Source organism: Oncorhynchus mykiss, unplaced genomic scaffold, assembly GCF_013265735.2.
Source record: "Oncorhynchus mykiss isolate Arlee unplaced genomic scaffold, USDA_OmykA_1.1 un_scaffold_240, whole genome shotgun sequence".
Taxonomy (NCBI): domain Eukaryota; kingdom Metazoa; phylum Chordata; class Actinopteri; order Salmoniformes; family Salmonidae; genus Oncorhynchus; species Oncorhynchus mykiss.
In genome coordinates, this window is record NW_023493704.1 from 29,204 (window position 1) to 42,500 (window position 13,297).

Below are 13,297 nucleotides of genomic sequence, written 5' to 3' on the forward strand. Positions count from 1 at the left end.
CTCAAACCCAGAATGGAACCAAGGGGAAGGCCCGACCAGGACTCAAACCCAGAATGGAACTAGGGGCTAGGCCCGACCAGGACTCAAACCCAGAATGGAACTAGGGGCTAGGCCCGACCAGGACTCAAACACAGAATGGAACTAGGGGGAAGGCCCGACCAGGACTCAAACCCAGAATGGAACTAGGGGGTAGGCCCGACCAGGACTCAAACCCAGAATGGAACTAGGGGCTAGGCCCGACCAGGACTCAAACCCAGAATGGAACTAGGGGCTAGGTCCGACCAGGACTCAAACCCAAAATGGAACTAGGGGGAAGGCCCGACCAGGACTCAAACCCAGTATGGAACTAGGGGGAAGGCCCGACCAGGACTCAAACCCAGAATGGAACTAGGGGGTAGGACCGACCAGGACTCAAACCCAGAATGGAACCAGGGGCTAGGCCCGACCAGGACTCAAAACCAGAATGGAACTAGGGGCTAGGCCCGACCAGGACTCAAACCCAGAATGGAACTAGGGGCTAGGCCCGACCAGGACTCAAACCCAGAATGGAACTAGGGGGAAGGCCCGACCAGGACTCAAACCCAGAATGGAACTAGGGGGAAGGCCCGACCAGGACTCAAACCCAGAATGGAACTAGGGGGTAGGCCCGACCAGGACTCAAACCCAGAATGGAACCAGGGGGAAGGCCCGACCAGGACTCAAACCCAGAATGGAACTAGGGGCTAGGCCCGACCAGGACTCAAACCCAGAATGGAACTAGGGGCTAGGCCCGACCAGGACTCAAACCCAGAATGGAACTAGGGGGAAGGCCCGACCAGGACTCAAACCCAGAATGGAACCAGGGGGAAGGCCCGACCAGGACTCAAACCCAGAATGGAACTAGGGGGAAGGCCCGACCAGGACTCAAACCCAGAATGGAACTAGGGGGAAGGCCCGACCAGGACTCAAACCCAGAATGGAACTAGGGGGTAGGACCGAACAGGACTCAAACCCAGAATGGAACCAGGGGGAAGGCCCGACCAGGACTCAAACCCAGAATGGAACTAGGGGCTAGGCCCGACCAGGACTCAAACCCAGAATGGAACTAGGGGCTAGGCCCGACCAGGACTCAAACCCAGAATGGAACTAGGGGGAAGGCCCGACCAGGACTCAAACCCAGAATGGAACTAGGGGGTAGGACCGACCAGGACTCAAACCCAGAATGGAACCAGGGGGAAGGCCCGACCAGGACTCAAACCCAGAATGGAACTAGGGGGAAGGCCCGACCAGGACTCAAACCCAGAATGGAACCAGGGGGAAGGCCCGACCAGGACTCAAACCCAGAATGGAACCAAGGGGTAGGCCCGACCAGGACTCAAACCCAGAATGGAACCAAGGGGAAGGCCCGACCAGGACTCAAACACAGAATGGAACTAGGGGGAAGGCCCGACCAGGACTCAAACCCAGAATGGAACTAGGGGGTAGGCCCGACAAGGACTCAAACCCAGAATGGAACTAGGGGCTAGGCCCGACCAGTACTCAAACCCAGAATGGAACTAGGGGCTAGGCCCGACCAGGACTCAAACCCAAAATGGAACTAGGGGGAAGGCCCGACCAGGACTCAAACCCAGTATGGAACTAGGGGGAAGGCCCGACCAAGACTCAAACCCAGAATGGAACTAGGGGGTAGGACCGACCAGGACTCAAACCCAGAATGGAACCAGGGGGTAGGCCCGACCAGGACTCAAACCCAGAATGGAACTAGGGGCTAGGCCCGACCAGGACTCAAACCCAGAATGGAACTAGGGGCTAGGCCCGACCAGGACTCAAACCCAGAATGGAACTAGGGGGAAGGCCCGACCAGGACTCAAACCCAGAATGGAACTAGGGGCAAGGCCCGACCAGGACTCAAACCCAGTATGGAACTAGGGGGAAGGCCCGACCAGGACTCAAACCCAGAATGGAACTAGGGGGTAGGCCCGACCAGGACTCAAACCCAGAATGGAACTAGGGGCTAGGCCCGACCAGGACTCAAACCCAGAATGGAACTAGGGGGAAGGCCCGACCAGGACTCAAACCCAGAATGGAACTAGGGGGTAGGACCGACCAGGACTCAAACCCAGAATGGAACCAGGGGGAAGGCCCGACCAGGACTCAAACCCAGAATGGAACTAGGGGGAAGGCCCGACCAGGACTCAAACCCAGAATGGAACCAGGGGGAAGGCCCGACCAGGACTCAAACCCAGAATGGAACCAAGGGGTAGGCCCGACAAGGACTCAAACCCAGAATGGAACCAAGGGGAAGGCCCGACCAGGACTCAAACCCAGAATGGAACTAGGGGGTAGGCCCGACCAGGACTCAAACACAGAATGGAACTAGGGGGAAGGCCCGACCAGGACTCAAACCCAGAATGGAACTAGGGGGTAGGACCGACCAGGACTCAAACCCAGAATGGAACTAGGGGCTAGGCCCGACCAGGACTCAAACCCAGAATGGAACTAGGGGGAAGGCCCGACCAGGACTCAAACCCAGAATGGAACTAGGGGGTAGGACCGACCAGGACTCAAACCCAGAATGGAACCAGGGGGAAGGCCCGACCAGGACTCAAACCCAGAATGGAACTAGGGGGAAGGCCCGACCAGGACTCAAACCCAGAATGGAACCAGGGGGAAGGCCCGACCAGGACTCAAACTCAGAATGGAACCAAGGGGTAGGCCCGACCAGGACTCAAACCCAGAATGGAACCAAGGGGAAGGCCCGACCAGGACTCAAACCCAGAATGGAACTAGGGGGTAGGCCCGACCAGGACTCAAACCCAGAATGGAACTAGGGGCTAGGCCCGACCAGGACTCAAACACAGAATGGAACTAGGGGGAAGGCCCGACCAGGACTCAAACACAGAATGGAACTAGGGGGTAGGCCCGACCAGGACTCAAACCCAGAATGGAACTAGGGGCTAGGCCCGACCAGGACTCAAACCCAGAATGGAACTAGGGGCTAGGCCCGACCAGGACTCAAACCCAAAATGGAACTAGGGGGAAGGCCCGACCAGGACTCAAACCCAGTATGGAACTAGGGGGAAGGCCCGACCAGGACTCAAACCCAGAATGGAACTAGGGGGTAGGACCGACCAGGACTCAAACCCAGAATGGAACCAAGGGGAAGGCCCGACCAGGACTCAAACCCAGAATGGAACCAAGGGGTAGGCCCGACCAGGACTCAAACCCAGAATGGAACCAAGGGGTAGGCCCGACCAGGATTCAAACCCAGGTCCAGAGACTGTCAACCCAACACCTTAAACGTTACACCAAGAGAGACAAACCCCTTGAGGAGGAGGTCACTAGTTGTGGGTTAATGTCACTCATTCTAATCTGGACAACTCACTGTTCACGTCATAGAAAATGCCCCCTACATTAACACTGTCAGTACTGTTGATGTCCCCGTACCTTCTACATTAACCCTGTCAGTACTGTTGATGTCCCTGTACCTTCTACATTAACCCTGTCAGTACTGTTGATGTCTATGTACCTTCTACATTAACCCTGTCAGTACTGTTGATGTCTATGTACCTTCTACATTAACCCGGTCAGTACTGTTGATGTCCCTGTACCTTCTACATTAACCATGTCAGTACTGTTGATGTCCCTGTACCTTCTACATTAACCCTGTCAGTACTGTTGATGTCTATGTACCTTCTACATTAACCCTGTCAGTACTGTTGATGTCTATGTACCTTCTACATTAACCCTGTCAGTACTGTTGATGTCCCTGTACCTTCTACATTAACCCTGTCAGTACTGTTGATGTCCCTGTACCTTCTACATTAACCCTGTCAGTACTGTTGATATCTATGTACCTTCTACATTAACCCGGTCAGTACTGTTGATGTCTATGTACCTTCTACATTAACCCGGTCAGTACTGTTGATATCTATGTACCTACTAGTATCCCTGTTAGTTAGGTTAGTCCCTACTAGTATCCATGCTAGCTAGGTTAGCCCCTACTGGTATCCATGCTAGCTAGGTTAGCCCCTACTGGTATCCATGCTGGCTAGGTTAGCCCCTACTAGTATCCATGCTAGCTAGGTTAGCCCCTACTGGTATCCATGCTGGCTAGGTTAGCCCCTACTGGTATCCATGCTAGCTAGGTTAGCCCCTACTGGTATCCATGCTAGCTAGGTTAGCCCCTACTGGTATCCATGCTAGCTAGGTTAGCCCCTACTAGTATCCATGCTAGCTAGGTTAGCCCCTACTAGTAGCCCCTACTAGTATCCCTGTTAGTTAGGTTAGTCCCTACTAGTATCCCTGCTAGCCCCTACTAGTATCCCTGTTAGTTAGGTTAGTCCCTACTAGTATCACTGTTAGTTAGGTTAGCCCCTACCGGTATTATAATAAATAACCTTTTTTGGCCTATACCTGCTGTTCGTGTCCCCTCATTGCCACAGGTTATGAGCCGGCCTGTGACATAGGTTAGCCCCTACTAGTATCCATGCTAGCTAGGTTAGCCCCTACTGGTATCCATGCTAGCTAGGTTAGCCCCTACTAGTATCCATGCTAGCTAGGTTAGCCCCTACTGGTATCCATGCTAGCTAGGTTAGCCTCTACTGGTATCCATGCTAGGTTAGCCTCTACTGGTATCCATGCTAGCTAGGTTAGCCCCTACTGGTACCCATGCTAGCTAGGTTAGCCCCTACTGGTACCCATGCTAGCTAGGTTAGCCCCTACTGGTACCCATGCTAGCTAGGTTAGCCCCTACTGGTATCCATGCTAGCTAGTACCTTTGATATCTCTGTGTATCTTCTTCTCTGAGTGGAGGTATTCCAGACCCTTCAGAATCTCTCTGAGGATGGTGGCGATCTGAGTCTCATCCAGCAACCCCGGCTCCAACTGGAAAAACCACACAACCGCCTCTGTTAGCTAGGACAACTCACACAACCGCGCCAGTTAGCTAGCACAACTCACACAACCGCCCCTGTTAGCTAGCACAACTCACACAACCTCCCCTGTTAGCTAGGACAACTCACACAACCTCCCCTGTTAGCTAGCACGACTTACACAACTCACACAACCTCCCTTGTTAGCTAGGACAACTCACACAACCTCCCCTGTTAGCTAGCACAACTTACACAACCTCCCCTGTTTGCTAGCACAACTTACACAACCTCCCCTGTTAGCTAGCACAACTCACACAACCTCCCCTGTTAGCTAGCACAACTCACACAACCTCCCCTGTTAGCTAGCACAACTCACACAGCCTCCCCTGTTAGCTAGCACAACTTACACAACCACCCCTGTTAGCTAGCACAACTCATACAACCTCCCCTGTTAGCTAGCACAACTCACACAACCTCCCCTGTTAGCTAGCACAACTCACACAACCTCCCCTGTTAGCTAGCACAACTCACACAACCTCCCCTGTTAGCTAGCACAACTTACACAACCACCCCTGATAGCTAGCACAACTCACACAACCTCCCTTGTTAGCTAGCACAACTCACACAATCACCCCTGTTAGCTAGCACAACTTACACAACCTCCCCTGTTAGCTAGCACAACTCACACATCTCACACAACCACCCCTGTTAGCTAGCACAACTCACACAACCTCCCCTGTTAGCTAGCACAACTCACACAACCTCCCCTGTTAGCTAGCACAACTCACACAGCCTCCCCTGTTAGCTAGCACAACTTACACAACCACCCCTGTTAGCTAGCACAACTCACACAACCTCCCCTGTTAGCTAGCACAACTCACACAACCTCCCCTGTTAGCTAGCACAACTCACACAACCTCCCCTGTTAGCTAGCACAACTTACACAACCACCCGTTAGCTAGCACAACTTACACAATCACCCCTGTTAGCTAGCACAACTCACACAATCACCCCTGTTAGCTAGGACAACTCACACAACCTCCCCTGTTAGCTAGCACAACTTACACAACCTCCCCTGTTTGCTAGCACAACTTACACAACCACCCCTGTTAGCTAGCACAACTCACACAACCTCCCCTGTTAGCTAGCACAACTCACACAACCTCCCCTGTTAGCTAGCACAACTCACACAACTCACACAGCCTCCCCTGTTAGCTAGCACAACTCACACAACCTCCCCTGTTAGCTAGCACAACTTACACAATCACCCCTGTTAGCTAGGACAACTCACACAACCTCCCCTGTTAGCTAGGACAACTCACACAACCTCCCCTGTTAGCTAGCACAACTCACACAACCTCCCCTGTTAGCTAGCACAACTCACACAACCTCCCCTGTTAGCTAGCACAACTCACACAATCTCCCCTGTTAGCTCGCACAACTCACACATCTCACACAACCTCCCCTGTTAGCTAGCACAACTCTCACAATCACCCCTGTTAGCTAGGACAACTCACACAACCACCCCTGTTAGCTAGGACAACTCACACAATCACCCCTGTTAGCTAGGACAACTCACACAATCACCCCTGTTAGCTAGGACAATTTACACAACCTCCCCTGTTAGCTAGGACAATTTACACAACCTCCCCTGTTTGCTAGGACAACTTACACAACCGCCCCTGTTTGCTAGCAAAACTCACACAACCGTTAGCTAACACAACGTCCACATATCGTCTGACTACTGGTAACATCACTCACCAGATCTAATGCCGAGCCTCCCCCTAGATACTCCATAATGATCCACAGCTTGGCCTCCTGAAGCAGACAAGAGAAGCCAGTTACAGAGGCCCTGTTAGGACAGGGGCTGGTTCCTCCAAATCTGTAGCAATAAGTGCTGATGCCCTGAGAAGCTCTGTCTGGTGGGAGTCAGGAGTCTTTTATCCTGGTTCCATTTGGGATTAAATAGAGAGAAGTGGGAAGTGAGATTAAAATGATGTTAAATCCCTTCCTACTAACATGACGATGGTCCTAAATATCAGCCTGTGGGCCAGATGTCTGCAGGGGAGTAGCACTTTCCCTTCGGTTCTTCTATCTAGTGGCTCTAACTGTTAAGTATCTAGGCCAGAAAAGAGGACACTTCGCTGAAGTATAGTATGTTTAGAGAACAACCTGGAAAAGCCTTCAACAGGGGGGTTTATGGGACAGCAGGGGGGGTTTATGGGACAGCAGGGGGGGTTTATGGGACAGCAGGGGGGTTTATGGGACAGCAGGGGGGTTTATGGGACAGCAGGGGGGTTTATGGGACAGCAGGGGAGTTTATGGGACACCAGGGGGGTTTATGGGACACAAGGGGGTTTATGGGACAACAGGGGGGTTTATGAGACAGTGGTTCAGTGGGACAGCAGGGGGGTTTATGGGACAGTGGTTCAGTGGGAAAACAGGGGGGTTTATGAGACAGTGGTATAGAGGTATAGTGGGACAACAGGGGGGTTTATGGGACACCAGGGGGGTTTATGGGACACCAGGGGGGTTTATGGGACAACAGGGGGGTTTATGGGACAGTGGTTCAGTGGGACAGCAGGCGGGTTTCTGGGACAGTGGTTCAGTGGGACAACAGGGGGGTTTATGGGACAGTGGTATAGAGGTACAGTGGGACAACAGGGGGGTTTATGGGACAGTGGTATAGAGGTACAGTGGGACAACAGAGGGGTTTATGGGACAGTGGTTCAGTGGGACAACAGGGGGGTTTATGGGACAGTGGTTCAGTGGGACAACAGGGGGGTTTATGGGACAGTGGTGCTCACTTTGAGATAGGAGACATAGTACTTGGCGATGAAGGGGTTGTCACACTGACCTCTCCTGCTCCATAACCTTTAACCCTGACCCCTAACCCTATGACCTACCTTCAGGTATGATCCATAGTACTTGGTGATGAAGGGGCTGTCACACTGACTCAACACAGTGATCTCCTGCTGAATATCCTCCATCTCATCCTCAGCCTCCTCCAGGTCAATGATCTTAATGGCCACCACCTTCTGAGTCCTGTTGTCTATTCCTTTAAACACCTCACCAAACGAGCCTTTACCGATCCTCTCCAACTTAGTGAACAGCTCCTCTGGGTCTGCCTTCAGGTTCTACAGGAGGAGAAGGGAGAGAGGGAGGGGGGAGGGGGAGGAGAGATGGAGGTAGGGGGGAGGAGGGAGAGAGGGAGGAGAAGGGAGGGGGAGAGGGAGGGGGAGGAGGGTAATGTTATCCTCTGTTTTCCATTGCTTTAGCGTAGCTCAGAGGATCCTCTGTTTTCCATTGCTTTAGCCTAGCTCAGAGAATCCTGTTTTCCAGTGCTTTAGTCTTTAGCCTAGCTCAGAGAATCCTGTTTTCCATTGCTTTAGTCTAGCTCAGAGAATCCTCTGTTTTCCATTGCTTTAGTCTTTAGCCTAGCTCAGAGAATCCTCTGTTTTCCATTGCTTTAGCGTAGCTCAGAGGATCCTCTGTTTTCCATTGCTTTAGCCTAGCTCAGAGAATCCTGTTTTCCAGTGCTTTAGTCTTTAGCCTAGCTCAGAGAATCCTGTTTTCCATTGCTTTAGCCTAGCTCAGAGAATCCTCTGTTTTCCATTGCTTTAGTCTTTAGCCTAGCTCAGAGAATCCTCTGTTTTCCATTGCTTTAGTCTTTAGCCTAGCTTAGAGAATCCTCTGTTTTCCAGTGCTTTAGTCTTTAGCCTAGCTCAGAGAATCCTGTTTTCCATTGCTTTAGCCTAGCTCAGAGAATCCTCTGTTTTCCATTGCTTTAGCCTAGCTCAGAGAATCCTCTGTTTTCCAGTGCTTTAGTCTTTAGCCTAGCTCAGAGAATCCTGTTTTCCATTGCTTTAGTCTAGCTCAGAGAATCCTGTTTTCCATTGCTTTAGTCTTTAGCCTAGCTCAGAGAATCCTCTGTTTTCCATTGCTTTAGTCTAATCATAGCAGAAACACTCAGTTGTTGATTGAACCTCTCTCAAAATACTGCTGTTTGTGTGCTGGAACTTTGCTGGACCTAAGATCAACTGAATGACTCCAACTGTGTCCATTTGCTCATCATTGCATAATACTAGGTCAATTTGAGTAATTTAAAAAATATTATAGTCACAAAATTATGTTTGTTCCTTTTAGTCATCAGTATGGGGTAGCCCCAATGTGACTCCTAGGATAATTTAATGTTAAATATTGTACTAGCCTATTATTGGACATGCAGAATGAACTAAGGGAATTCACTGTCTCTCTCTATCGGCAGCATGCTGTGCTTATGGAGCATGTCTTTAGTATTGTTAACATCAGGTGAGGGCTAGCTTCAGTATATAACATTATGGAGCATGTCTTTAGTATTGTTAACATCAGGTGAGGGCTAGCTTCAGTATGTAACACTATGGAGCATGTCTTTAGTATTGTTAACATCAGGTGAGGGCTAGCTTCAGTATATAACACTATGGTGCATGTGTTTAGTATTGTTAACATCAGGTGACAGCAGGTGAGGGCTAGCTTCAGTATATAACACTATGGAGCATGTCTTTAGTATTGTTAACATCAGGTGAGGGCTAGCTTCAGTATATAACACTATGGTGCATGTCTTTAGTATTGTTAACATCAGGTGAGGGCTAGCTTCAGTATATAACACTATGGTGCATGTCTTTAGTATTATTAACATCAGGTGAGGGCTAGCTTCAGTATATAACACTATGGAGCATGTCTTTAGTATTGTTAACAGCAGGTGAGGGCTAGCTTCAGTATATAACACTATGGAGCATGTCTTTAGTATTGTTAACATCAGGTGAGGGCTAGCTTCAGTATATAACACTATGGAGCATGTCTTTAGTATTGTTAACATCAGGTGAGGGCTAGCTTCAGTATATAACACTATGGTACATGTGTTTAGTATTGTTAACATCAGGTGAGGGCTAGCTTCAGTATATAACACTATGGAGCATGTCTTTAGTATTGTTAACATCAGGTGAGGGCTAGCTTCAGTATATAACACTATGGAGCATGTCTTTAGTATTGTTAACATCAGGTGAGGGCTAGCTTCAGTATATAACACTATGGAGCATGTCTTTAGTATTGTTAACATCAGGTGAGGGCTAGCTTCAGTATATAACACTATGGAGCATGTCTTTAGTATTGTTAACATCAGGTGAGGGCTAGCTTCAGTATATAACACTATGGAGCATGTCTTTAGTATTGTTAACATCAGGTGAGGGCTAGCTTCAGTATATAACACTATGGTACATGTGTTTAGTATTGTTAACATCAGGTGAGGGCTAGCTTCAGTATATAACACTATGGAGCATGTCTTTAGTATTGTTAACATCAGGTGAGGGCTAGCTTCAGTATATAACACTATGGAGCATGTCTTTAGTATTGTTAACATCAGGTGAGGGCTAGCTTCAGTATATAACACTATGGAGCATGTCTTTAGTATTGTTAACATCAGGTGAGGGCTAGCTTCAGTATATAACACTATGGAGCATGTCTTTAGTATTGTTAACATCAGGTGAGGGCTAGCTTCAGTATATAACACTATGGTGCATGTGTTTAGTATTGTTAACATCAGGTGACAGCAGGTGAGGGCTAGCTTCAGTATATAACACTATGGAGCATGTCTTTAGTATTGTTAACATCAGGTGAGGGCTAGCTTCAGTATATAACACTATGGAGCATGTCTTTAGTATTGTTAACATCAGGTGAGGGCTAGCTTCAGTATATAACACTATGGAGCATGTCTTTAGTATTGTTAACATCAGGTGAGGGCTAGCTTCAGTATATAACACTATGGAGCATGTCTTTAGTATTGTTAACATCAGGTGAGGGCTAGCTTCAGTATATAACATTATGGTGCATGTCTTTAGTATTGTTAACATCAGGTGAGGGCTAGCTTCAGTATATAACACTATGGAGCATGTCTTTAGTATTGTTAACATCAGGTGAGGGCTAGCTTCAGTATATAACACTATGGAGCATGTATTTAGTATTGTTAACATCAGGTGAGGGCTAGCTTCAGTATATAACACTATGGAGCATGTCTTTAGTATTGTTAACATCAGGTGAGGGCTAGCTTCAGTATATAACACTATGGTGCATGTCTTTAGTATTGTTAACATCAGGTGAGGGCTAGCTTCAGTATATAACACTATGGAGCATGTATTTAGTATTGTTAACATCAGGTGAGGGCTAGCTTCAGTATATAACACTATGGAGCATGTCTTTAGTATTGTTAACATCAGGTGAGGGCTAGCTTCAGTATATAACATTATGGTGCATGTCTTTAGTATTGTTAACATCAGGTGAGGGCTAGCTTCAGTATAACACTATGGTGCATGTATTTAGTATTGTTAACATCAGGTGAGGGCTAGCTTCAGTATATAACACTATGGTGCATGTATTTAGTATTGTTAACATCAGGTGAGGGCTAGCTTCAGTATATAACACTATGGTGCATGTCTTTAGTATTGTTAACATCAGATGACAGCAGGTGAGTGCTAGCTTCAGTATGTAACACTTTGGTAAGGTGTACTTTAACTAGCTACTTGACATGAGGTGAAAACAGCATACCTGCATCCCTGGCAGGCTACTCTGAACCGGAGAGTGAGCCATGTCACCTGTCGACAGTCTGACCAGCTATAACAGCTAACTAGCTGGTCACTAGTTACAACCCCAGAATACACAACGCAGCAGGTCGGTCCGACGGGGGATGGCGTCGAGCGTCCTTATCGATGCATCTTGCTTCCTTGTCGATGCGTCCTTATCGATGCATCTTGCTTCCTTATCGATGCGTCCTTATCAATGCGTCTTGCGTCCTTATCGATGCGTCCGGCGTCCTTATTGATGCGTCCTGTGAATCCTTCCCCAACAAGCGCCGTACAAAGTTAAAACATGTCGACTCGGCCACGAAAACCTTGTGGTATTAGCAAGCTAGTTAGTGTCTACCCCTGACTAGCTGCACAATGACAACAAATCAACCAGGAAAACAAATAGCTGCACAATGACAACAAATCAACCAGGAAAACAAATAGCTGCACAATGACAACAAATCAACCAGGAAAACAAATAGCTGCACAGTGACAACAAATCAACCAGGAAAACAAATAACTAGCTGACAACGTTAGCTGGACCGAACTAGTGAACGGTTTCAATGTATTTTTTTTTTACCGTAAAGTTCATTCACGATCTAATATCACTGATTATCTATCGGACTACTGGCTGTCACGTCGTTATCCGACGGGTCCTTCATCCAGCAGCCAGAAAACAACATTTTTGGTCCTGCGTCTCGCAAACATAAACCCAAATTCAATAGATATGAAACGCTCCGATCTTGTAATCGTTTTGGCTAACTTAAAATCCAAAAAAGGCCATTTACACGCTGTCAACTATACATATTAGCTGTGTTTTGTTCCTAATTTTCCTCCTGTCCTATCCACCATCTTGTCAGTGCTGTCGCAACTGGCGGATCCATATCGACGCTAAGCAGAGCGTTGGACGCGCCCGACGTGGGAACGGAGCAGAGGGCTCAAACAACACCGTTCACGACATTTCCAACGAGCTATTTACTACATGTGATATCATAACATGATAAGAATCATGATATTATGTAACTGTTTGGAGAATACGTTGAAATCTAGATGAGCCGATAATGCTATTGTAGCGTTTATAAAAAGCAAACGGGTGTTTTTTACCGGATAAAAGACTAAATGTGTTCTACTGTGTTCACTTGGCCGGTTAGCTCAGTTGGTTAGAGCGTCGTGCTAATAACGCGAAGGTCGCGGGTTCGATACCCGTACTGGCCATGACCCTTTTTTTTGTGACTGTTTGAAGAGGCTGTGTTTGTATTTACTCGTCTCTCTAGATAAAGTTGGACTTCTTCTATTCTACTCCATTGGTCCCATAGGATATGGGTCTATTATAGTGGTTGACTTTGAACTGGCCCAACTATGGTCATGCTTATGGGAAGCCACTATGTGGTACTATTGCTCCTACTCTAGAGGCCTGATACAAAGGACACCAGCTGAGTTGTAGTGCAGTTACGACTGTAATAAACTCAATGGAAGTCTGCGTAACGCTGTGTTTGTTAGCCGTCAGTCAGTCGAGCCGATATGGCGACCAGGAAGAATCAGCGTTTTAGAGCCGCTTCTCCTTTCTGAAACTTTAAAATGCTTCAAGTCAGCGCAGTTGGATCGTAAAGGAACGCACCTCGGTCAACACACTGTTGGAAAATATACACGTGGACAAATCGGAAGGAAAAAGGGTAAGAAAGGAACGGGCGTCTTTTATGTCTTTTCGGTTACCTGAGCACCCTGACCGTGTCGGCTAGATGGTAGACAGCCGTACTATTTTAAATGCAAGTGGAAAACCAATGTCAATCATGTCCTGTATTTTTCATTTACCTCTAATTCCTACGGTTTGCCAGTTAATTCTCTCTC

At 48.3% G+C, this 13,297-nt stretch overlaps 2 protein-coding genes and 1 non-coding gene across 9 annotated transcripts in view; 2 read left to right on the top strand and 1 right to left on the bottom strand.

The window, feature by feature from the left end:
- Positions 1–3,250: 3,250 nt before the first annotated feature.
- On the bottom strand, positions 3,251–12,390 carry LOC118948704 (serine/threonine-protein kinase 24-like). 4 transcript variants are annotated; one of them, XM_036973382.1, is made up of 5 exons: positions 12,030–12,368; positions 11,433–11,721; positions 7,760–7,990; positions 6,615–6,671; positions 3,251–4,866 (listed from the first exon to the last, which is right to left on the bottom strand). In XM_036973382.1, exons 2-5 carry the CDS (start codon positions 11,472–11,474, stop codon positions 4,747–4,749), a joined length of 450 nt encoding a protein of 149 aa, XP_036829277.1. In that variant the 5' UTR covers positions 11,475–11,721; positions 12,030–12,368; the 3' UTR covers positions 3,251–4,746. The 4 variants fall into 4 exon arrangements, with proteins under 4 accessions (XP_036829277.1, XP_036829278.1, XP_036829276.1 ...); XM_036973383.1 differs by having other exon boundaries at positions 11,433–11,775; XM_036973381.1 differs by having other exon boundaries at positions 11,433–12,368.
- A 200-nt stretch (positions 12,391–12,590) lies between these two features.
- On the top strand, positions 12,591–12,664 carry trnai-aau. The gene has a single exon. It is a non-coding gene; the product is annotated as a tRNA-Ile (tRNA).
- A 40-nt stretch (positions 12,665–12,704) lies between these two features.
- LOC110515620 (FERM, ARHGEF and pleckstrin domain-containing protein 1) overlaps positions 12,705–13,297 on the top strand; it is a 99,962-nt gene continuing 99,369 nt past the window's right edge. The window contains exon 1 of one of the 4 annotated variants that reach the window (XM_036973380.1): positions 12,705–13,122. The gene's annotated coding sequence lies outside the window, so the exon portion shown is untranslated. The remainder of the gene's footprint in view (positions 13,123–13,297) is intronic. The other 3 variants (XM_036973379.1, XM_036973378.1, XM_036973377.1) reach the window with 3 other exon arrangements.